The 26,374-nt window shown below is 47.2% G+C and overlaps 1 protein-coding gene across 1 annotated transcript in view; it reads left to right on the top strand.

Moving 5' to 3' along the window:
* Positions 1-26,374, top strand: part of WDR70 (WD repeat domain 70) — a 214,460-nt gene that overhangs the window by 19,204 nt on the left and 168,882 nt on the right. The window contains exon 5 of the mRNA XM_044293792.1: positions 16-169. Within this exon, the coding sequence (XP_044149727.1) occupies positions 16-169 (154 nt within the window). The remainder of the gene's footprint in view (positions 1-15; positions 170-26,374) is intronic.

The following is a 26,374-nucleotide window of genomic DNA, read 5'->3' as shown; positions in this document are numbered from 1 at the left end:
CTTGCTCTGCCTTAGTGACTCTGACGACAGCTCTGATGATGAGTTGATTGGCCCCCCGGCACCAGGCAGCAGTTCTCAAGCTCCTGATGATGAGATGATCGGCCCTCCGCTTCCTCCTGACTACAAAGACAGTGATGAGGATGATGAAGAGGACGACGCAGATGATGACGTAAGTTTAGACAGATGATATTGGCTCCTAGACATGTGTGGGGACCAGAAGAGAAGGAAGTTCCGCCAGTCCATATTAAAAGAGGTTCCTGGGCCTGGAGAACCCTTTTAAGTATTATTATGGATTTTGGGAATGGTTTAATGTGACATTGTGACCAGAAATAGTTGTGCTTCCCTGCTATAGGGTTAAATGGTAAAATTCTTTCTGCTTGCCATCCCCTCTAGGGGGCACTGTTTGTATACATCTTTATTACTGACTGCACTGACAGATATATAAATCTAAGTATTTAGCCATACCTCGTGTAGGGGGTAGGAGGTGAGTGCTTAGGAGACCCCCTGGCCCTTTTCTCTTGTGACTCGGAGACTGCTCATGAAATCTCATTGCAGTGAATGGGAGACTGACGACTTCTTTGGGTCTGTGAATCAGAAGACTAAGGCCGGATTCACACACGTAATTTAAATTACAGGGCGTCTTTAAAAACCCCGTCCCCACGTAGTGGAAAACTGAGCCTCAGTATATTGTGAAGAAGCAGCAGATTACATCCACCTAGAGGTGAACCTCATAGTGAATCTGCAGCCGAATCCATGTGGATTTGGTGCAGAGTTGTTCCATAAAGTAAGGGGACATTTTCCCACCCCACGTGGTTGTATCCTCAGGCTAGGTCCACGTGTGGCAGATTCTTTCAGATGCGGTGTGTTACACGCGGCCTTTGCTGTGGATTGCGCTGCAGATTCCCCGCCGGTTTTGCAGCGTGGCATCCCCACCTTTATTCTAGCAATTGGTGGGAGCTTTTGCATTGAGAACCTCCCATATTGGAGCTTGTAAAGTGTCTAAAGGTGAAATTTCCGTATATGAAGTCTCTGTTCTCGGTCTCAGAAATGAGAGAGGTTTCGTAGGATTCAGTTCATCCACATTTGTAAATGGAGTCACCGGTCGTCTTCCGCGCCACAAGTCACAACATATAGAACGGGCCATGATATATGCTCCAGGTGGGTGGGCATTCTCTGTGTGCAAGGGGGGTCCTCTATCAGTTCTGCCACAGTGATCCTTGGTGCGGCCCCTCCGGGGTTATTAGAAATCCCCTGTTTGGGATCCTCATTCCTGGAGATGACTAAGGTTATAATTTCATGATATCATCCTGACACTGTGAGCGATATAGCAGTGCCGCTTTCCCTAAGCTTAATACACAGATTCTTTATCGCCACTGTCACCTGGCATGAGGCCAGCCCTACGCACAGAGTGGTGACTCCATCCCAAATCTATGTCATGTGCAAGGGGCACCGTACAAGGGGGGAGCGCTGAACCAGCATCCTGAATTTATAGGTAGAGTTTCTCCATCCGTCATGCCGTCTACACTTGCTATGGCGCCGAAGATAATCTGTATGTATTTCTGGGAAAGTTCAGTCACAACCCTGTGGCTGCCATTGTAGCAGAAGAGGTTGTCATTCAGCTTTCTGACCCCTCTGCATCTCCCACTCCATCATTTCTGTGAGACCGAGAGCAACTTTGGACTGGGCCAACAACCATAATGGATTTCAGCCTGCTGTAAGCTGTGGGGGTCCGCTGCTAAATCACCGGATATCGGTGGGGGGAGCGGCAGGTGAAATATTGGATTGATTTCCACTTTAAAGGACTTGTCTATATAAAATATAAAGTTATACCTATCCATATGGAGAAGGGTGAACAATTTTACTGCTTATTTTATTTTATTTTTTACCAAAAACAGCGCCGCATCTGCCCACAGGTTGTGTGTGGTATTGCAGCTCAACCCATTTTAGTTCACTAGAGCTGAGCTGCAACACCACTGACAACCCATGGACAGGTGTGGCGCTCTTTCTGGACGAACGCAGTGATTTTGCACTCCTCTACATGCTGGAGGACATTGCTGTGTAAAGCCCGGTTGTTATGGAAGAAGTTGGCGCTTATTTAGTGTATACTGCTATGTTTTCCTTTTAATAACGCACTTCTATTACTTTTTACCTTGCAATTAGTTATCCATCACTAGGGGGAGCTCATTGCCTGTAGATGTATACATCTCCCATTGAACTCAATGGAGGATAAATCTGTATACTGTGAACTCCCCCTAGTGGTGGCTGCTGGCAGAAACTGGGATAGCGCGGGGGCCGGAGGGGCGCTAAAGAAAATCAAAGGGTGAGCAAAGTGGGGCAGGAACAAAAAGGGGATCCAGCCTGCTGTAAAATCACAAAACATTGCAAAATTTGTGCACCAAAATGTACAACTTTTACTATGCCAAAAGTGTGGTTCAAAGGGAATGATACATTTCCCCTTTAACTGTTTGTCGTTATAGTAGTGGCGGCTCGCCCTGTGAAACTTACCCGGCAGGCTGCACCCGCCTCCCCTTGCTCTTCTCCTCCACCTGGACCCATCTCCCATTGCTCTCCTCCTCCAGCTGGGCCGGGCTTGCTCTGCCTCTTCACGCAGGCCTCAGTCTGCTTGTCAGTCTTGCCTCTCCCTTAAGGCCTCTTTCAGACGGGCGAGATTTCCGCGCGGGTGCGATCAGTGAGGTGAACGCATTGCACCAACACTGAATCCTGACCCATTCATTTCTATGGGGCTGTTAACATGAGCGGTGATTTTCACGCATCACTTGTGCGTTGCGTGAAAATCGCAGCATTGTTCTATATTCTGCATTTTTCACGCAACGCCGGCCCCAAAGAAGTGAATGGGGCTGCGTGAAAATCTCAAGCATCCGCAAGCAAGTGCGGATGCGGTGCGATTTTCACGCACGGTTGCTAGGAGACGATCGGGATGGGGACCTGATCTTTATTATTTTCCCTTATAACATGGTTATAAGTGAAAATAATAGCATTCTTAATACAGAATGCTTAGTAAAATAGGGCTGGAGGGGTTAGAAAAATGTTTAACTCACCTTAATCCGCAGCCCGGCTTCTCTTCTGTCTTCATCTTTGCTGTGCGCAGGAAAAGGACCTGTGGTGACGTCACTGCGCTCATCACATGGTCCGTCACATGATCCATCAACATAGTAAAAGATCATGTGATGGACCATGTGATGAGCGCAGTGATGTCATCAAAGGTCCTATTGCTCAAAGAAGAAGACAGAAGAGAAGCCGGCTGCGCGAACAAGTGGATTAAGGTGAGTTACATTTTTTTTTTAACCCCTCCAGCGCTATTGTACTATGCATTCTGTATTCAGAATGCTATTATTTTCCCTGATAACCATGTTATAAGGTAAAATAATACAATCTACACAACACCTAACCCAGACCCGAAGTTCGGGTCTGGGTACCAAACATGCCGATTTTCTCACGCGCGTGCAAAATGCATTACAATGTTTTGCACTCGCGCGGAAAAATCGTGCATGTTCCCGCAACGCTTCTGCATCTTTTCCCGCAACGCCCGTGTGAACCCAGCCTTAGGGTTCGCACTCTGACCGCCTCTTAAAGACCCAGTACCCAATGGCTGCCAATCTGTACATATTTAAGGCACCTTCCTCAGTGATAAGGTGCCTGAGCAATAAAGTTCGTAGCTTTGCTAGTTCCCTGCATAGGTGTGCTTTTTTTTTGTCTGCTCATGTGCTGATCTCTTTCTGTTTCCTGACTGATCCTCCAAAGCCTGATCTGACCTGTGCCTGATTTACTGTGTTATCCCAGTGCTGCCTGCCCAGACCTTGGACCTATTACCATTTTGCACATGCTCTACCAGCTAGCTCAAAGTCAAATCGGTTGGTTGACTCACTGGTTCCACACCCACTGCCGTAACATCTTTGACCCTAAACATCTTAGGGTATGTTCATTTGGGGCAGTTAAAGGTTAAGGTTAATGACGCCTGGCCACTGACAGTGATTTAGGAGCTGCGGTTGTGGATCCCTCTCCTGAGAATCCTGGATAGTGAGGAGCGAATCGATTCACATAAATCAAGTTCGTTCAAAAATCTGCCTCCTTAAGTAGCGAGTAACTTTCCCCACTGATTGACAGGGCCCCATAACCCCCCTCCTTGTTGCAGCGCAAGAGAAGAGTGCGGATGCAGTGCGATTTTCACGCATAGTTGCTAGGAGACGATCGGGATGGGGACCCGATCATTATTATTTTCCCTTATAACATGGTTATAAGGGAAAATACTAGCATTCTTAATACAGAATGCATAGTACAATAGGGCTGGAGGGGTTAAAAAAAAAAAAATTTAACTCACCTTAATCCACTTGTTCGCGCAGCCCGGCTTCTCTTCTTTCTTCTTTGCTTTGCAGGTGGAAAAGGACCTGTGGTGACGTCACTGTGCTCATCACATGGTCCATCACCATGGTAAAGGATCATGTGATGGACCATGTGATGAGTGCAGTGATGTCATCAAAGGTCCTTTACCCAGGTCATGAAGAAAGAAGAGAAGCCGGGCTGTGCAAACAAGTGGATTAAGGTGAGTTAAATTTTGTATTTCTTTTTTTAACCAGCGCTATTGTACTATGCATTCTGTATTAAGAATGCTATTATTTTCCCTTATAACCATGTTATAAGGGAAAATAATACAATCTACTCAACACCTAAACCGAACTTCTGTGAAGAAGTTCGGGGTTGGGTACGAAACATGCCAATTTTTCTCACGCGCGTGCAAAACGCATTAAAATGTTTTGCACTCGCGCGGAAAAGTTGCGCATTTTCCCGCGACGCACCCGCATCTTATCCGGCCCAAATCCATGACGCCCATGTGAAAGAGGCCTAAGGCTACATGCACATGACCGTATGTGTTTTGCAGTCCGCAAATTGCGGATCCTTAAAAAAATCAAAATAAAATGGGTGACATCCGTAGGCCATCTGTTTTTTTTTTTTTTTGCGGATCCATTGTAACAATGCCTAAAACGGACAAGAATAGGACATGTTCTATTTTTTTTGCGGGGCTACGGAACGGATATACTGATGCGGACAGCACGGTGTGCTGTCTACATTTTCTGCGTACCCATTGAAATGAATGGATCTGCATCCTATCCGCAAAAAAAAACTGAACGGACACGGAAACAAACAACGTTCGTGTGCATGTAGCCTTAGCTGAAGGATTTTTAAGGGTAAATGCACGTGTTCAGGATTTGTGTGCGGACAATCCGCACTAAAATCTGCAGGTGTTCGCAGGGAAATCTGTGCGGTCAATCAGCATCAATTGGTGCGGATTTTCCTGTCCCCATTGAAGTGAATGGCGAAAGTCCGGACAGGAAAAGTAAAATAAATTGACATGCTGTGGATTTTAAAATCCACACCTTAGGTCAAAATCCGCACGGAAAAAATCTGCGTCGTGTGCATGAGAATTTCAAATTCTTATAGAATATGCAAATCCGCGCAGAAAATTTAGCCTTTAGCCTTAAAGGCCACGTTTCCGGATGTACCTGCAGATATGATGTGGATTTGATGCAGATCACAGATTGTAACAAAAAAATCTGTTTGCAAAATGACTCCCGTTATTAAAGTGCTGCAGTATATTAGAATGTGTTCTGCTGCATTGTCAGTAGGGGGCAGTACAGCCATTACTGTGTATGTAACACAGGGAAGGCTATGACTCCTGCATTAGTTTTCTGAAATCACAAATATCCCTGTATAGGAAAGACCTCGGATCACCCTCCTCTTACAGGTAGATCTGTTTTCTGCGAGGGGTGGGGGGCGCTGATATGGCCGCCATTCGCCTCCGTTCAGGTGTCGCAGTGTTATGCCGTCCACATAGAACCCTGGGAAATGTTGCACTTTCGACAGCAACCTATAAATTCCCCCCAATGTGTGTTTATTTTCGCTGACAGCAAGCAGAGATCTTGAAAATGATGAGGACCATTGGAAATGTTGCCGTTTTGCCAGCAATCTATAAATGCCCCCGAATGTGTTTCTGGTCACTGGCAGCAAGCAGAAATCTTAAAAGTGGTGAGAAAGTTACAGAACGCAGGGGGTCAGACCATCAAATCTAGTGATAGATGACAATACGGCCTCCGTACACCCAGCTCTCCTGCATAGTAACTGCTGGGTGCCTTGGTTTAGCACCTCTGGAGTCTGGGAAAGCTGGGTGACCTCCCCGGATAGTGGAGGATGAACCCAGAGACGACTTATCCACTTGATGCTGTAGAAGCAGAGCCTCAGGGGGGGTTGACCTCGGGGTGCCTCCGGACATTTCCCATCCTTCGCTATAAATATGGCAGCGGTCAAGCTGGGCGTCTTCTCCTGCGATCCTATCACTGTGATGAATGGCCTTTTGTTTAGATTCTATTGTGGAGCCGGCAGAAGAGGGAAATATCCCTCACGCCAGAACGCCGCGCAGGAAGCGTGCTCCTTATTTCACATGATATACAGGACAGGGTTTCAGTTTTATTCTTGGACTTGTGTGTAAGTGAAAGGAAAAAACGGGGAAGAACGCGGCTTCCTCTACAGCGTGTCAATTAGATTGGTGTCCGTAAAGGGGGCCTCTATCCCTATTAGAAGGTCCTTTGACGATAAGCTGATCACAGACTGTCCCGCTGCAGGGATCCCCAGCCATCATTCATTTGTAATCTGTGGGAAAACCTAGGAGTAAGTGTTCTGTCTCCCTGCAGCTCCCCCACAGGACAAATGAAGTATTACACAGTGTCCATTCACATCAGTGGCTTGTCTGTGTAATGCAGGACAGGACGGCTAGATTGTGAGCGGGAGACCAGAAGGCTCCTTAGCTCCCTGGATGTAGGTTCCTGTATGGTAGGAAGAGCAGCTCTGGAGTACAGTCTGAAAGGACTAGTGGCAAAGGTTGTGCTTCCTCACCCCTCTACTCCCTCTGGCGCTACCGGACAATCACAGTCCCAATGGAAGCTGTATCCCCCTCTATTGGCATATACATACTTTGTGTAATGGAAAGTTCTATTGCTTACAGTCAGTGAATGGAAAGGTTGTTTCCATTCAGAATCTGAAGAGCCCATACAACTGAGTTTGTTGAGTCCAACGAGATCCTTTATTATTGCCATGGATTGTTACAACCTGGCCATGAGCAGGTCATACTAAACCCTATTTAATCAACTATTCTGCCTGGTAGGGTTGATCCTGCTGATTAAAACTATACCTGTCTTGAGAAAATCTGTGGCGGCCTTCCCAGGAAAAAAAATACTTTTATTCTATTTGCAAATTAGGGGCCTCCGTGCGCTAGGGGCGGGGCACTTATGATTTTCAGTACTGGCCCCTCCCCTATCGCGCGGAATTTTTTTTTTGCGTATAGAATTAATGTCCTGGCGGCGGTCGATTCATTCCTCTTTGACGCATCGGCGCGTCATCTCGCGAGGCGCGAGATTTTCTGTGAACAGGCGCGCGCGTTCACAGCATCGGCCAGTAAGCGAGTGGATCTACAGCCTGCCAGCGGCGATCGTTCGCTGGCGGGCTGTAGATGCCATTTTTTTAACCCCTAACAGGTATATTAGACGCTGTTTTGAGAACAGCGTCTAATATACCTGCTACCTGGTCCTCTGGTGGTCGCTTTGCAAACAGATTTTTTGGTTACAATCTGTGATCTGCATCAAATCCACATCATATCTGCAGGGACATCCGGAAACGTGGCCTTTAAGGCTAAATGCAATGAAAATAATAATGATCGGGTCCCCATCCTGATCGTCTCCTAGCAACTATGTGTGAAAATCGCACCGCATCCGCACTCTTCTCTTGCGCTTCAACAAGGAGCAGGCATCAGATTGACAGGGCCAGTCAAGGAGTAGGGGTGTCAGGCCCTGTCAATCAGTGGGGAAAGTTGCTCGCTACTCAAGGAGTAACTCGCCATGCCCCTCATTGAATACCTTGGGGTGTCTTCTTTCCAAAATGGGGTCACATGTGGGGTATTTATACTGCCCTGGCATTTTAGGGGCCCTAAAGTGTGAAAAGAAGTCTGGGATCCAAATGTCTAAAAATGCCCTCCTAAAAGTAATTTGGGCCCCTTTGCGCATCTAGGCTGCAAAAAAGTGTCACACATGTGGTATCGCCGTACTCAGGAAAAGTTGGGCAATGTGTTTTGGGGTGTTATTTTACATATACCCATGCTGGGTGAGATATATATCTTGGTCAAATGGCAACTTTGTATAAAAAAAATGGGAAAAGTTGTCTTTTGCTGAGATATTTCTCTCATCCAGCATGGGTATAGGTAAAATGACACCCCAAAACACATTGCCCTACTTCTTCTGAGTACGGCGATACCACATGTGTGACACTTTTTTGCCGCCTAGGTGGGCAAAGGGGCCCAAATTCCAAAGAGCACCTTTAGGATTTCACAGGCCATTTTTTGCACATTTTGATTTCAAACTACTTCTCACGCATATGGGCCCCTAGAATGCCAGGGCAGTATAACTACGCCACAAGTGACCCCATTTTGGAAAGAAGACACCCCAGGGTATTTCATGATGGGCATAGTGAGTTCATGGAAGTTTTAATTTTTTGTCACAAGTTAGTGGAATATGAGACTTTGTAAGGAAAAAAATAAATAAAAAATTCATCATTTTCTGCTAACTTATGACAAAAAATAAAAAGTTCTATGAACTCACTATGCCCATCAGCGAATACCTTAGGGTGTCTACTTTCCGAAATGGGGTAATTTGTGGGGTTTTTCTACTGTCTGGGCATTGTAGAACCTCAGGAAACATGACAGGTGCTCAGAAAGTCAGAGCTGCTTCAAAAAACGGAAATTCACATTTTTGTACCATAGTTTGTAAACGCTATAACTTTTACCCAAACCATTTTTTTTTTTTTACCCAAACATTTTTTTTTTATCAAAGACATGTAGAACAATAAATTTAGCGAAAAATTTATATATGGATGTTGTTTTTTAAAAAAAAAAATGCAACTGAAAGTGAAAAATGTCATTTTTTGGCAAAAATTTCGTAAAATTTCGATTTAATAACAAAAAAAGTAAAAATGTCAGCAGCAATGAAATACCACCAAATGAAAGCTCTATTAGTGAGAAGAAAAGGAGGTAAAATTAATTTGGGTGGTAAGTTGCATGACCGAGCGATAAACGGTGAAAGTAGTGTAGTGTAGAAGTGTAAAAAGTGGTCTGGTCATTAACCGCCTCCGGACCGCCTAACGCAGATGTGCGGTCCGGAGGCGGCAGCCCTGCGCACGACGACGCATATACGCGTCATCTCGCGAGGGTCGGGATTTCCTGTGAACGCGCGCACACAGGCGCGCGCGCTCACAGGCGCGCGCGCTCACAGGAACGGAAGGTAAGCGAGTGGATCTCCAGCCTGCCAGCGGCGATCGCTCGCTGGCAGGCTGGAGATCTGATTTTTTTAACCCCTAACAGGTATATTAGACGCTGTTTTGATAACAGCGTCTAATATACCTGCTACCTGGTCCTCTGGTGGTCCCTTTTGTTAGGATCGACCACCAGAGGATACAGGTAGGTCAGTAAAGTCGCACCAAACACTACACTACACTACACCCCCCCCCCCGTCACTTATTAACCCTTTATGAACCCATGATCACCCATGATCACCCCATATAAACTCCCTGATCACCCCCCTGTCATTGATCACCCCCCTGTCATTGATCACCCCCCTGTCAGGCTCCGTTCAGACGTCCGTATGATCTTTACGCATCCACGGATACATGGATCGGATTCGCAAAACACATGCGGACGTCTGAATGGAGCCTTACAGGGGGGTGATCAATGACAGGCGGGTGTTCACCCATATACACTCCCTGATCACCCCCTGTCATTGATCACCCCCCTGTAAGGCTCCATTCAGACGTCCGTATGATTTTTACGGATCCATGGATACATGGATCGGATCCGCAAAACACATGCGGACGTCTGAATGGAGCCTTACAGGGGGGTGATCAATGACAGGCGGGTGATCACCCATATACACTCTCTGATCACCCCCTGTCATTGATCACCCCCCTGTAAGGCTCCATTCAAACGTCCGCATGATTTTTACGGATCCATGGATACATGGATCGGATCCGCAAAACACATGCGGACGTCTGAATGGAGCCTTACAGGGGGGTGATCAATGACAGGCGGGTGATCACCCATATACACTCCCTGATCACCCCCCTGTCATTGATCACCCCCCTGTCATTGATCACCCCCCTGTAAGGCTCCATTCAGACGTCCGCATGTGTTTTGCGGATCCGATCCATGGATCCGTAAAAATCATACGGACGTCTGAATGGAGCCTTACAGGGGGGGTGATCAGTGACAGGGGGGTGATCACCCTGATCACCCCCTGTCATTGATAACCCCCCTGTAAGGCTCCATTCAGACGTCCGCATGTGTTTTGCGGATCCGATCCATGTATCCGTGGATCCGTAAAAATCATACGGACGTCTGAACGGAGCCTGACAGGGGGGTGATCAATGACAGGGGGGTGATCAGGGAGTCTATATGGGTGATCACCCCCCTGTCATTGATCACCCCCCCCCTGTAAGGCTCCATTCAGACATTTTTTTTGGCCCAAGTTAGCGGAAATATATATATTTTTTTGTTTGTTTTTTCTTACAAAGTCTCATATTCCACTAACTTGTGTCAAAAAATAAAATCTCCCATGAACTCGCCATACCCCTCACGGAATCCAAATGCGTAAACATTTTTAGACATTTATATTCCAGACTTCTTCTCACGCTTTAGGGCCCCTAAAAAGCCAGGGCAGTATAAATACCCCACATGTGACCCCATTTCGGAAAGAAGACACCCCAAGGTATTCCGTGAGGCGCATATTGAGTCCATGAAAGATTGAAATTGTTGTCCTAAGTTAGCGGAAAGTGAGACTTTGTGAGAAAAAAACTAAAAAAATCAATATCCGCTAACTTATGCAAAAAAAAAAAATTTCTATGAACTTGCCATGCCCCTCATTGAATACCTTGGGGTGTCTTCTTTCCAAAGTGGGGTCACATGTGGGGTATTTATACTGCCCTGGCTTTTTAGGGGCCCGAAAGTGTGAGAAGGAGTCTGGGATCCAAATGTCTAAAAATGCCCTCCTAAAAGGAATTTGGGCACCTTTGCGCATCTAGGCTGCAAAAAAGTGTCACACATCTGGTATCGCCGTACTCAGGAGAAGTTGGGGAATGTGTTTTGGGGTGTCATTTTACATATACCCATGCTGGGTGAGATAAACATCTTGGTCAAATGCCAACTTTGTATAAAAAAATTGGAAAAGTTGTCTTTTGCCAAGATATTTCTCTCACCCAGCATGGGTATATGTAAAATGACACCCCAAAACACATTCCCCAACTTCTCCTGAGTACGGCGATACCAGATGTGTCACACTTTTTTGCATGCCAAGGTGGGCAAAGGGGCACATATTCCAAAGTGCACCTTTCGGATTTCACCGGTCATTTTTTACACATTTTGATTGCAAAGTACTTCTCACACATTTGGGCCCCTAAATTGCCAGGGCAGTATAACTACCCCACAAGTGACCCCATTTTGGAAAGAAGACACCCCAAGGTATTCCGTGAGGGGCATGGCGAGTTCCTAGAATTTTTTATTTTTTGTCGCAAGTTAGTGGAATATGAGACTTTGTAAGAAAAAAATAAAAATAAAAAATCATCATCATTTTCCGCTAACTTGTGACAAAAAATAAAAAGTTCTATGAACTCACTATGCCCATCAGCGAATACCTTAGGGTGTCTACTTTCCGAAATGGGGTCATTTGTGGGGGTTTTTCTACTGTTTGGGCATTGTAGAACCTCAGGAAACATGACAGGTGCTCAGAAAGTCAGAGCTGTTTCAAAAAGCGGAAATTCACATTTTTGTACCATAGTTTGTAAACGCTATAACTTTTACCCAAACCATTTTTTTTTTTGCCCAAACATTTTTTTTTTATCAAAGACATGTAGAACTATAAATTTAGCGAAAAATTTATATATGGATGTCGTTTTTTTTGCAAAATTTTACAGCTGAAAGTGAAAAATGGAATTTTTTTGCAAAAAAATCGTTACATTTCGATTAATAACAAAAAAAGTAAAAATGTCAGCAGCAATAAAATACCACCAAATGAAAGCTCTATTAGTGAGAAGAAAAGGAGGTAAAATTCATTTGGGTGGTAAGTTGCATGACCGAGCGATAAACGGTGAAAGGAGTGTAGTGCCGAAGTCTAAAAAGTGCTCTGGTCATGAAGGGGGTTTCAGCTAGCGGGGCTGAAGTGGTTAAAGGGCTTCTGTCACCCCACTAAACCGTTTTTTTTTTTTGCTTACTTATAATCCCTACACTGCGATTTATGCCTACATAATCTAATTAATCATTTTGGTCCAGTAGAGTGTGTTAAAAACGTGCTTTTAAAATATGCAAATTACCTTGGTAGCAGCTGCATCCTCCGATCCTAAAGACGCCCCCTCCGCATGTTGATTGACAGGGCCAGGGAACGGGATCGTCCTCTGGCTTGCCCTGTCTGCTATCAAGATCTCGCACCTGCGCCGTAACGGTTTTCAGTCGGCGCAGGCGCACTGAGAGGCGGCCGCTCCATCCTCAATGCGCCTGCGCCGATGACGTCACATCTACACCCGACGCAGGCGCATTGAGGATTGAGCGGCCGAGCGAGCGTCCGCCTCTCAGTGCGCCTGCGCCGATTGAAGACAGGTACGGCGCAGGCGCGAGATTTTTAATGCAAACAGGGCTAGCAGAGGACGAGAGCGCTCCCTGGCCCTGTCAATCAACATGTGGAGGGGGCGTCTTTAGGATCGGAGGATGCGGCTGCTACCAGCAGGTAGCCGCCCTACTTGCTGGTAGCAAGGTAATTAGCATATTTTAAAAGCACGTTTTGAACACAATCTACTGGACCAAAATGGTTAATTAGATTATGTAGGCATAAATCGCAGTATAGGGATTATAAGTAAACAAAAAAAAAACGGTTTAGTGGGGTGACAGAAGCCCTTTAAGGGTGTTTAAGCTAGGGGGGCTGAAGTGGTTAAAGACATAAAAACTAGCAGTGAAATGTGGAGCAGTAATGACATGCTGATAGAAGATGTACTGTCTTATTACTGAGCTGATTTCTCCTCTCACGCTTTCCTCATGTCTCCCAGTCATGTATTGTATATTAGGGTCTGTGTTGTTGGCTTCCTTAGTGTTGCGCGGGGCGGCCGTGCATTATAGTCTCGTCAGTGTTTACACCAGGCCGCCTGCCTCATTGTTCCCTGTCATTGGGAAAAGTGCGCCGGAGTCAGAGGTCCGAGCCGTGAAGTGCCTCGTCTCTGTCTTCCTGCTTGACCTCAGTCACTCATGTGAGAAAGTTGCAGAAGACATTGTCAGCTCTCAAGGTGCAGTGTCCCCATCTAGGACTAGTAATGCTCCCACGTGATATCATGCAACATCACAAGAGTGGGAGCACCCTATCCAGAAATGACCGGAGCGGTAGGTCGAGCATGCTCGCTGGAGTGCAGAGGATAGCAGAGTGCTGTACTCCTCTATCTCCAGCACTCCCATAGATACTGAGAGGAGCGGGAGTGAGTATGCTCACTGGAGTGCAGAGGATAGCAGAGTGCTGTACTCCTCTATCTCCAGCAGTCCCATAGATACTGAGAGGAGCGGGAGTGAGTATGCTCACTGGAGTGCAGAGGATAGCAGAGTGCTGTACTCCTCTATCTCCAGCACTCCCATAGATACTGAGGGGAGTGGGAGTGAGCGTGCTCACTGGAGTGCAGAGGATAGCAGAGTGCTGTACTCCTCTATCTCCAGCACTCCCATAGATACTGAGACGAGCGGGAGTGAGCATGCTCACTGGAGTGCAGAGGATAGCAGAGTGCTGTACTCCTCTATCTCCAGCAGTCCCATAGATACTGAGGGGAGCGGGAGTAAGCATGCTCACTGGAGTGCAGAGGATAGCAGAGTGCTGTACTCCTCTATCTCCAGCAGTCCCATAGATACTGAGAGGAGCGGGAGTAAGTATGCTCACTGGAGTGCAGAGGATAGCAGAGTGCTGTACTCCTCTATCTCCAGCACTCCCATAGATACTGAGGGGAGCGGGAGTGAGCATGCTCACTGGAGTGCAGAGGATAGCAGAGTGCTGTACTCCTCTATCTCCAGCAGTCCCATAGATACTGAGACGAGCGGGAGTGAGTATGCTCACTGGAGTGCAGAGGATAGCAGAGTGCTGTACTCCTCTATCTCCAGCAGTCCCATAGATACTGAGACGAGCGGGAGTGAGTATGCTCACTGGAGTGCAGAGGATAGCAGAGTGCTGTACTCCTCTATATCCAGCAGTCCCATAGATACTGAGACGAGCGGGAGTGAGTATGCTCACTGGAGTGCAGAGGATAGCAGAGTGCTGTACTCCTCTATCTCCAGCAGTCCCATAGATACTGAGGGGAGCGGGAGTGAGCATGCTCACTGGAGTGCAGAGGATAGCAGAGTGCTGTACTCCTCTATCTCCAGCAGTCCCATAGATACTGAGGGGAGCGGGAGTGAGCATGCTCACTGGAGTGCAGAGGATAGCAGAGTGCTGTACTCCTCTATCTCCAGCACTCCCATAGATACTGAGACGAGCGGGAGTGAGTATGCTCAACCTGCCGCTCCATTCATTTTGGGGTCTGGCTTCTCCTTTCTGGTTTCCCAGCGGTTAGACCCTCCACCAATCTAATAGTTATCTTCTATCCTTAGGGCTAATGAACATTAGAGGGGGGTCTCCCATTTTGGGGTGGGTTCTGTTCTGGCGGGCTGGAGCAGTCCTTATATTGCATGGAATGGCTTTCATGTAGTACTGCGTTGTCCCGGCAGCAGTGTGGATGGCTGCCCCGCGCTGCCATCTGTTTTCCGGGGTGATCACCATCTTGAAAGGCCTGCGTGTCATCAGACAATCCCTTTAACACACCCCTTAGCTCTCGCTCTGACGAGTAGTTGTGCACCTTTGTGATGAGATGTTTGCAGATTTTCAGCCACTGCATGTGCGCAAGAATGTTTCCCATCACAGACAGCAAGCTGAGTTATTGAAATGCATTTGAACACCTGGACGCAGGACCAGATGTGATGGCGGGCAGTCGAGGCCAGCCAAAGCTGCTTTGATGTAGCATGGCCACGCAGGTTTTCAGCCACCACTGGTCCAAGCCTTAAGATCAACCTTTGGATGGAGCCCATTGGGCCTGATGGTTCTGCCATAGACCGAATGATCCCCCCAACTCTAACTCCCATCATACATTTTCTATCAATATGGTTGAAAAGTTTGCGGTGGTAAACCCCATTGACGTATCTCCAGAAACCCAAGCGTTGGGGTGCACCCAGTTATCGCTGTGTCTGGATCACAGCCATCATGAGCTCCTCACCCAGCTTTCCCATAGTCCCGAATGGCAAAGTGTATTGTACGCAGTAATGCTGCCATAAGTGCCACCTGTCTGCATAAGTAGGCCGATATTCAGACCTGTTACAGGCTGTGAATCCTGATAAAAGTGCTGGACAAGAGAAGAAACCGATAAACCTGAGAAAGGACAAGGGAGAAGATAAGAACACATTGAACAATTTTAGATAAAAATGCTTTATTTATTCATTCCCTCTATTATTATTATTTTTTTTACCACTGTTCTTTCCCTGCACATTTTTATATGGTGGTGTTATAAATCTGACCACTAGGTGTCACTGTGCACGTACACATCAATTCTGTAGAGGACAGCAGCAGTGTGCAGATATAGGTGGAGGTGAGCGGCATCTGTATCCGATGTGAATGGAAACCAGCAGGTCCCTCCTGCTCATGAGCTGTGAGCATCTTCCCAGGAGAGAGAGGATATGTACATAGAGTATAGCGGCATCCAGTTCCATTGAACAGACATATAGGATATAGGTATGTGGTTAAAGCTCTGCCATAATTCGTCTGTGTCTGGTTGAGCTTCTTGCTCCAGCACCTGTTAGAATATCCTGAGCAGCTGCTTCTCCTCTATAGCGTCACCACACGAGGCCCGCGGCGTTCTATATGTTTGTTTGTGTGTCCTGAACTCCGGTTACCTAGCTCCTGATGAGCCTCTGTGGCGAAACGTAGAGCAGTGAATAGGGTACAGGTTCGGCGCAACCCCTTCCTGGGGGCATAGGGTAGATAGCCGCTATGTTTTTGTAGCCAGGCAATTTAACTGCTTAAAGGGGTTCTGCACTTATCCTCTGTATAGATCATCAGCTTCTGATCGGCGGGGGTCCGACACCCAGGACCCCCGCCGATCAGCTGTTTGAGAAGGCAGCGGCGCTCCAGCAGCGCCGCGGCCTTCTCGCTGTTTACCGCCGACCCACTGACGTCACGACTAGTAGCAGTGTTTCCCAACCAGTGTGCCTCCAGCTGTTGCAAAACTACAACTCCCAGCATGCCCGCACAGCCAAAGGCTGTCCGAGCATGCTGGGAGTTGTAGTTTTGCAACAGCTGGAGGCACACTGGTTGGGAAACACTGAACTAGCGCGTGCGCGGCTAAGCTCCATTCAAGTGAACAGGGTTATATCCCTCTAGACAGCCAATGATCCCACTGTTACCCTCCCCTTTCATTTTAACGTGTACCTAATAAACATTGACATTTTATTTAATCTACAGCGTTTCCACCCACTGTGAATATGATTTGACTGTGAAACGTAACTTGTATTACCTATTCAGTGTCGAATGTTAAACGTATTGCTGCCTAATGTGGGGGACTTTGTTGAGGGCTCCTAGGTGACAACCCCCGGCAGAAGACACATTGGCCGGCGTCCGTGCTTGTGTGACCATTGCGAGGATGTTGATGTAAAATGTGCTTGTTTTCGTGGCAGCAAGATCCCTTGAAGAGCACATTTGGCGAGACGTTACACTGAACACTGGAATGAATGGGATGGAGTTATAATTGTTGGGGATTTGATGGATTTGTCTGGACTGCATCTCTATGAACCTCCACGGAGAGGAATGCGAGCGCGATATTCAGCACGAGGTCGATATTCATCGTAATCAACAGAGCAAACATGACGCTGTTTGTAATGTCAGCGAGCGGGCACACTCCTTCCTGCGGCCCGACCCTTTTATAGGGGTTTCCCACCATAGTGGTTTATAACCTGTCATAGCATTTTCCATAACTCATTCATTTCACTAGAAAGTGCCCATCACCCTCCCGAAACCAGAAACGAACGAGGCTGCGGTTTGCCCACCCCCTCAAACAAGACTGGAAATAACTAGGACCTTATAATACTCGGAATGAACCCCGTTTGTGACTGAGACCTCCACTTTATGCTGCTGTTAGGTCCAAATTTTTTTCATTATAATATATCTGTATATGGGTGCTATTCTACTAACTTGATTAATTATCTAATGTTGACTGCAGCCACCACTAGGGGGAGCTGTCATTACATACAGATGTACGGATGTGAGACGTGTTATCTAAACTAAATGCGTTAAGCAAATAAGCAAACACCTTCAATTGCTTTTCCATGGCTTTTATTTCAAGATAACACGATCAGGTAAAACATTTGAGTTAAGAGTTTGTGTGTTAACCCTGCTACATCTGTATATAGAGCTACCACTAGAGGCATATTCACCCACCACTAGAAGAACCTTACTGCATATAGATGTTTATACACACACCACTAGAGGGCGATCACTGTGTCCAGTTGCGTATGCACCCACCACTAGGGGAGCTCAGGAGCTTACTGCATATAAATCTATACAGTGACCACTAGAGGGAGCTCAGGAGATTACTGCATAGAGATATATACAGCCACCACTAGAGGGAGCTCAGGAGATTACTGCATACAGATATATACAGTCACCACTAGAGGGAGCTCAGGAGATTACTGCATACAGATATACACAGCCACCACTAGAGGGAGCTCAGGAGATTACTGCATACAGATATATACAGCCAGCACTAGAGGGAGCTCAGGAGATTACTGCATACAGATATATACAGTCACCACTAGAGGGAGCTCAGGAGATTACTGCATACAGATATATACAGCCACCACTAGAGGGAGCTCGGAAGATTGCTGCATACAGATGTATACAATCACCACTAGAGGGAGCTCAGGAGTTTACTGCATACGGGTATATACAGCCACCACTAGAGGGAGCCCAGTAGATTACTACATACAGATATACACAGCCACCACTAGAGGGAGCTCAGGAGATTACTGCATACAGATATATACAGCCACCACTAGAGGGAGCTCAGGAGATTACTGCACACAGATATATACAGCCACCACTAGGGGAGCTCAGGAGATTACTGCATACAGATATATACAGCCACCACTAGAGGGAGCCCAGTAGATTACTACATACAGATATATACAGCTACCACTAGAGGGAGCTCAGGAGATTACTACATACAGATATATACAGCCACCACTAGAGGGAGCTCAGGAGATTACTGCACACAGATATATACAGCTACCACTAGAGGGAGCCCAGTAGATTACTACATACAGATATATACAGCTACCACTAGAGGGAGCTCAGGAGATTACTGCACACAGATATATACAGCCACCACTAGAGGGAGCTCATTAGCTTACTGAATACAAATATACAGCCAGGTCCATAAATATTGGGACATCGACACAATTGTAACATTTACTACAATGGATTTGAAATGAAACAAACAAGATGTGCTTTACCTGCAGACTGTCAGCTTTAATTTGAGGGTATTTACATCCAAATCAGGTGAACGGTGCAGGAATTACAGCAGTTTGCATATGTGCCTCCCACTTGTTAAGGGACCAAAAGTAATGGGACAATTGGCTTCTCAGCTGTTCCGTGGCCAGGTGTGTGTTATTCCCTCATTATCCCAATTACAATGAGCAGATAAAAGGTCCAGAGTTCATTTCCAGTCTGCTATCTGCATTTGGAATCTGTTGCTGTCAACTCTCAAGATGAGATCCAAAGAGCTGTCACTATCAGTGAAGCCATCATTAGGCTGAAAAAACATAACAAACCCATCAGAGAGATAGCAAAAACATTAGGCGCGGCCAAAACAACTGTTTGGAACATTCTTAAAAGGAAGGAACGCACCGGTGAGCTCAGCAACACCAAAAGACCCGGAAGACCACGGAAAACAACTGTGGTGGATGACCAAATAATTATTTCCCTGGTAAAGAAAACACCCCTCACAACAGTTGGCCAGATCAAGAACACTCTCCAGGAGGTAGGTGTATGTGTGTCAAAGTCAACAACCAAGAGAAGACTTCACCAGAGTGAATACAGAGGGTTCACCACAAGATGTAAACCATTGGTGAGCCTCAAAAACAGGAAGGCCAGATTAGAGTTTGCCAAACGACATCTATAAAGAGCTTTCTGGAACAATATCCTATGGACAGATGAGACCAAGATCAACTTGTACATCTAAAAAAGCCTTCACAGTTCTGGAACAACATCCTATGGACAGATGAGACCAAGATCAACTTGTACCAGAGTGATGAGAAGAGAAGAGTATGGAGAAGGTAAGGAACTGTTCATGACCCTAAGCATACCACCTCATCAGTGAAGCATGGTGGTGGTAGTGTCATGGCGTGGGCATGTATGGCTGCCAATGGAACTGCTTCTCTTGTATTTATTGATGATGTGACTGCTGACAAAAGCAGCAGGATGAATTCTGAAGGGTTTCGGGCAATATTATCTGCTCATATTCAGCCAAATGCTTCAGAACTCATTGGACGGCGCTTCACAGTGCAGATGGACAATGACCCAAAGCATACTGCAAAAGCAACCAAAGAGTTTTTTAAGGGAAAGGAGTGGAATGTTATGCAATGGCCGAGTCAATCAACTGAGCTGAATCTGGTTGAGCTGCATTTCACTTGCTGAAGACAAAACTGAAGGGAAAATGCCCCAAGAACAAGCAGGAACTGAAGACAGTTGCAGTAGAGGCCTGGCAGAGCATCACCAGGGATGAGACCCAGCGTCTGGGGATGTCTATGCGTTCCAGACTTCAGGCTGTAATTGACTGCAAAGGATTAGCAACCAAGTATTAAAAAGTGAAAGTTTGATTTATGATTATTATTCTGTCCCATTACTTTTGGTCAATTAACAAGTGGGAGGCACATATGCAAACTGTTGTAATTCCTGCACCGTTCATCTGATTTGGATGTAAATACCCTCAAATTACAGCTGACAGTCGGCAGGTAAAGCGCATCTTGTCTGTTTCATTTCAAATCCATTGTGGTGGTGTATAGAGCCAAAAATGTTAGAATTGTGTCGATGTCCCAATATTTATGGACCTGACTGTATACAGCCACCAGTAGGGGGAGCTCAGGAGATTACCATATACAGATATATACAGCCACCACTAGAGGGAGCTCAGGAGATTACTGCATGCAGATATATACAGCCACCACTAGAGGGAGCTCAGGAGATTACTGCATACAGATATATACAGCCACCACTAGAGGGAGCTCAGGAGATTACTACATATAGATATATACAGCCACCACTAGAGGGAGCTCAGGAGATTACTACATACAGATATATACAGTCACCACTAGAGGGAGCTCAGGAGAATACACACACTACCTTTCACGGCCTGTTGTGGGCGCTGTGACAAGGTGGCCACACATGCTGTGGCCTTCGGCAACGTGGTGTTGTGGTTGCATGCGGGGGGGGGGGGGGGGGGGGGGCGTCACGGCCTATGTTGTTTGTGCCTTGACACATTTGCCACTCATGCAGTTGCCCCCCCCCCCCCTCTGCTGTTTGAAACTTGGGGGCGCTCATGAGCAGGTGTCATGTTTAAACAGATGACTTCTGCAATTGTTTAAGGGTTAATTTCAAAGTACATTTGGGACTTTAAACTATGTAAGGCTACTTTCACACTTGCGGCAGCAGGGTCCGACAGGCTGCTCCGGCGGGGGACCAGCCTGCCGGATCCATGCTAACGCAAGCCCACCGGCCCCATTCGCGATAATGGGGGCGGGCCAAAGGTCCGGCCGCAGCACAGCAAACCAGCTGTGCTGCAGTTTTTGTCCAGCCGCCTCTCGGCATGCTTGCCGTGCTGCGTCCGCACCTCCGTCCCGCCCCCATTATAGTTAATGGCCAGTAGTGGACTTCCGGCTGCACAGTGGGCTAGCGTTAGCACGGATCCGGCAGGCTGTTCCGGCGGAGGACCCTTCTGCCGCAAGCCTAAATTTCAATAAAAACGGATAAAATTGGGATGCTCTAAAACATTTGACCAGTAACGTGTATATATAGGGGGTGCTCGCTGCGTAGGCACAAAGAACTGAAAGCGAGCTGTATTAATCTGTATGCCGTGAGCTCCCTCTAGTGGTGGCTGTGTGTAAATCTTTATGCAAGGAGCTCCTCCTAGTGGCAGCTGAATGTAGGCGCTATGGCAGTGTCACGTAAGCAGTGTGCTTGGTCTGCGATGCTGCAACCTCTTAGCTCTAGGCAGACCCCATCATAGTGTCAAACATGGATACTTCTCCAAAGTAGACGTGACCTCTGTCTACTGCCATTTTTTTTTTTTAGAATCCTTTTTTAATTTTTGAAAGGAAATGTTAAAAATAAGTTGGCAGCTCTTCTACTGGGAAGTCTGTACTTGTCCATTCTACATCTTAGAGTCTTTTCCTTCTTCCGCCCTTATAAAGTAGATTGCAGTGCACCGTCCTGTGCTGGGATAGCTGTATTACCGGGTTCACCACAAATTTTGACTGCATTCTCCTTCTACCAGAAAAGGGGCATTCTTTTTAAACTGAAGCTCCATCGGACCTCAGGTCAGACCATCCATTCCTTCTTAGGCCTCAGATCAGAATCCCATTCCTCTTCAGACCCCAGATCAGATCCCCAAGCTCCATCAGACCTCAGATCACACACCTGTATCAGACCCCCATTCCTCCACAGACCTTAGATCAGATCCCCAAGCTCCATCAGATCCTTGTATCAGGCCCCTCTTCCTCCTCAGACCTAAGATCAGACTCCCAAGCTCCATTAAATCTTAGATCAGACCCACATCAGATCTCTGTATCAGACCCAATTCCTCCTCTGACCTCAGACTGGACCCCCAAGCTCCATTAGACAAAAAAATAAACTTAAGTTTACTGCACCCTCTTGCACTCACCACTCCTTGGTCTTCTTCCAGGCTCTGCGCTGCACTGTGATCTGACGCCGCACATCAGGTCATAGTGCGCGTCAACGTGCTGTGCACAGTCAGGATAGTGCAATGCAGGACCTGGAAGGAAACCAGGGAGCAGTGAGTACAGCCAGTGCAATGCTTCACTCCCCGCACCTACTGCATACTAATGACCATGTCCATAATGGAAGCGGTCATTTGCATTCACACTATAACAGCACTGCCATTTTTCCCCCTGCTTTTGGGGAGAAAAAAGTGCGAATTATAGTCCGGTAAATATAAAATCATGTCAGCACACAGAGCTAAAACTCCTATGTAAATAGGTAATTTATTCTCAGTTTACTGCTGCTGTGTGGGAAAAGATCTGAATGGTAATGCTCAAGATAGTGGGTTCTCTGGGCTTTTAATATTAGTGACCTATCCTCAGAATCGGATCAGCGGGGGTCCGACACCCAGCACTCCCACCGATCAGCTGTATGAAGGGAAGGCACACGTGCCTACTCACTGCTGCTTTGCCATAGACATAGTGCGTGCTGTCTCCTCATACAGCTGATCGGCGGGGGTGCCGGGTGTCAGACCACCGCCGATCTGATATTGATGACCTAGGATAGTTCACCAATATTAAAAGCCTAGAGAACCCCCCTTAAGCTTATGTTACACCTGCAGATAATCTGTAAGATCATCGCTAACAAGCGTTCGTAGTAACCCTTTTTTAGCGATGATCTGGCAGTGTAATAATGCCGCCGATTACCCGATAATACTCCCAACAATTGCCTGCATAATATGCAGGTGTAATGTAAGCTTTAGAATGAGAGTATGACGGCTCTATTGTTCTCTTAATAGACCTAGATAAAGATGTCCATAGAAGAGCATCTCACTGATAAGTCTAATGTGTGATGTTGGAATGGACTTGGGGATGGGCTCTCTCTGGCAGCAGCTTTCTCCCGCTTCCTATTAAGAACACATGCTTGCTGACTTTTGATCGGATGCTTTTTAAGGGCTGGCCATACAAATTAGTTAACTTTCAGCCAAACGCTTGTCTCACTGACCTGCTCTTATTCCTGACCCCTGCATTCACATACATGCATAGCTCGGCCAAGTATGCATGTCACCTGAATAGTAAGAGGGGAGTAAGCCACTGCCAAACTCCTCCGTCCCCCTCTAAACGCCCCTGTCTCTCCCTTTTCTCCCTCTTGACTCTCCTGTCCCCCTCTTGACTCCCCTGTCTCTCCTCTGTCCCCCTCTAGAATCCCCTGTCTCTCCTCTGTCCCCCTCTAGAATCCCCTGTCTCTCCTCTGTCCCCCTCTAGAATCCCCTGTTTCTCCTCTGTCCCCCTCTAGAATCCCGTCTCCTTCTAGACCCCCCTGTCTCTCCCCTGCCTCCTTCTAGACCCCCCCCATCTCTCCCCTGCCTCCTTCTAGACTCCCCTGCCTCCTTCTAGATCCTCCAGTCTCTCCACTGCCTCCTTCTAGACTCCCCTGTCTCTCTCCTACCTACCTCCAGACCCCTTTAGTGACAGCTTATCATGAGAGCAAAAGGATCGCCCATGCTGAAATTCAGCTGCCTGCTCTTTCTGTACTCTAACATGTTCAGTCGGTTGAGAGTCAGTAGTCCCCCCATACACATTAGATGGTTGGCTGGTAGTCCCCCATACACATTAGATAGTTGGCTGGTAGTCCCCCATACATATTAGATGGTTGGCTGGTAGTCCCCCATACATATTAGATGGTTGGCTGGTAGTCCCCCATACACATTAGATGGTTGGCTGGTGGTCCCCTATACATATTACATGGTTGGCTGGTAGACCCCCAGACACATTAGATGGTTGGCTGGTAGTCCCCCAGACAACACATTAGATGGTTGGCTGGTAGTCCCCCATACACATTAGATGGTTGGCTGGTAGTCCCCCATACACGTTAGATGGTTGGCTGGTAGTCCCCCATACACGTTAGATGGTTGGCTGGTAGTCCCCCATCCACGTTAGATGGTTGGCTGGTAGTCCCCCATACACGTTAGATGGTTGGCTGGTAGTCCCCCATACACGTTAGATGGTTGGCTGGTAGTCCCCCATACACGTTAGATGGTTGGCTGATAGTCCCCCATACACGTTAGATGGTTGGCTGATAGTCCCCCATACACGTTAGATGGTTGGCTGGTAGTCCCCCATACACGTTAGATGGTTGGCTGGTAGTCCCCCATACACGTTAGATGGTTGGCTGGTGGTCCCCCATACACGTTAGATGGTTGGCTGGTGGTCCCCATACATATTAGATGGTTGGCTGGTAGTCCCCCATACATATTAGATGGTTGGCTGGTAGTCCCCCATACATATTAGATGGTTGGCTGGTAGTCCCCCATACATATTAGATGGTTGGCTGGTAGTCCTCCATACACATTAGATGGTTGGCTGGTAGTCCTCCATACACATTAGATGGTTGGCTGGTAGTCCTCCATACACATTAGATGGTTGGCTGGTAGTCCTCCATACACATTAGATGGTTGGCTGGTAGTCCTCCATACACATTAGATGGTTGGCTGGTAGTCCCCCATACATATTAGATGGTTGGCTGGTAGTCCCCCATACACATTAGATGGTTGGCTGGTAGTCCCCCATACACATTAGATGGTTGGCTGGTAGTCCTCCATACACATTAGATGGTTGGCTGGTAGTCCCCCATACACATTAGATGGTTGGCTGGTAGTCCCCCATACACATTAGATGGTTGGCTGGTAGTCCCCCATACACATTAGATGGTTGGCTGGTAGTCCTCCATACACATTAGATGGTTGGCTGGTAGTCCCCTATACACATTAGATAGTTGGCTGGTAGTCCCCCATACATATTAGATGGTTGGCTGGTAGTCCTCCATACACATTAGATAGTTGGCTGGTAGTCCCCCATACATATTAGATGATTGGCTGGTAGTCCCCCATACATATTAGATGGTTGGCTGGTAGTCCCCCATACATATTAGATGGTTGGCTGGTAGTCCCCCATACACATTAGATGGTTGGCTGGTGGTCCCCTATACATATTACATGGTTGGCTGGTAGACCCCCAGACACATTAGATGGTTGGCTGGTAGTCCCCCAGACGACACATTAGATGGTTGGCTGGTAGTCCCCCATACACGTTAGATGGTTGGCTGGTAGTCCCCCATACACGTTAGATGGTTGGCTGGTAGTCCCCCATACACGTTAGATGGTTGGCTGGTAGTCCCCCATACACGTTAGATGGTTGGCTGGTAGTCCCCCATACACGTTAGATGGTTGGCTGGTAGTCCCCCATACACGTTAGATGGTTGGCTGGTAGTCCCCCATACACGTTAGATGGTTGGCTGGTAGTCCCCCATACACGTTAGATGGTTGGCTGATAGTCCCCCATACACGTTAGATGGTTGGCTGGTAGTCCCCCATACACGTTAGATGGTTGGCTGGTGGTCCCCCATACACGTTAGATGGTTGGCTGGTGGTCCCCCATACACGTTAGATGGTTGGCTGGTGGTCCCCATACACATTAGATGGTTGGCTGGTAGTCCCCCATACATATTAGATGGTTGGCTGGTACTCCCCCATACATATTAGATGGTTGGCTGGTAGTACTCCATACACATTAGATGGTTGGCTGGTAGTCCTCCATACACATTAGAAGGTTGGCTGGTAGTCCTCCATACACATTAGATGGTTGGCTGGTAGTCCTCCATACACATTAGATGGTTGGCTGGTAGTCCTCCATACACATTAGATGGTTGGCTGGTAGTCCTCCATACACATTAGATGGTTGGCTGGTAGTCCCCCATACATATTAGATGGTTGGCTGGTAGTCCCCCATACACATTAGATGGTTGGCTGGTAGTCCCCCATACACATTAGATGGTTGGCTGGTAGTCCCCCATACACATTAGATGGTTGGCTGGTAGTCCCCCATACACATTAGATGGTTGGCTGGTAGTCCCCCATACACATTAGATGGTTGGCTGGTAGTCCCCCATACACATTAGATGGTTGGCTGGTAGTCCCCCATACACATTAGATGGTTGGCTGGTAGTCCCCCATACACATTAGATGGTTGGCTGGTAGTCCCCCATACACATTAGATGGTTGGCTGGTAGTCCCCCATACACATTAGATGGTTGGCTGGTAGTCCCCCATACACATTAGATGGTTGGCTGGTAGTCCCCCATACACATTAGATGGTTGGCTGGTAGTCCCCCATACACATTAGATGGTTGGCTGGTAGTCCCCCATACACATTAGATGGTTGGCTGGTAGTCCCCCA

This window comes from Bufo gargarizans, chromosome 5, assembly GCF_014858855.1.
Source record: "Bufo gargarizans isolate SCDJY-AF-19 chromosome 5, ASM1485885v1, whole genome shotgun sequence".
Taxonomy (NCBI): domain Eukaryota; kingdom Metazoa; phylum Chordata; class Amphibia; order Anura; family Bufonidae; genus Bufo; species Bufo gargarizans.
The sequence above is the reverse complement of the archived record's forward strand: the minus strand, read 5'-3'. Positions and strand labels throughout refer to the sequence as shown.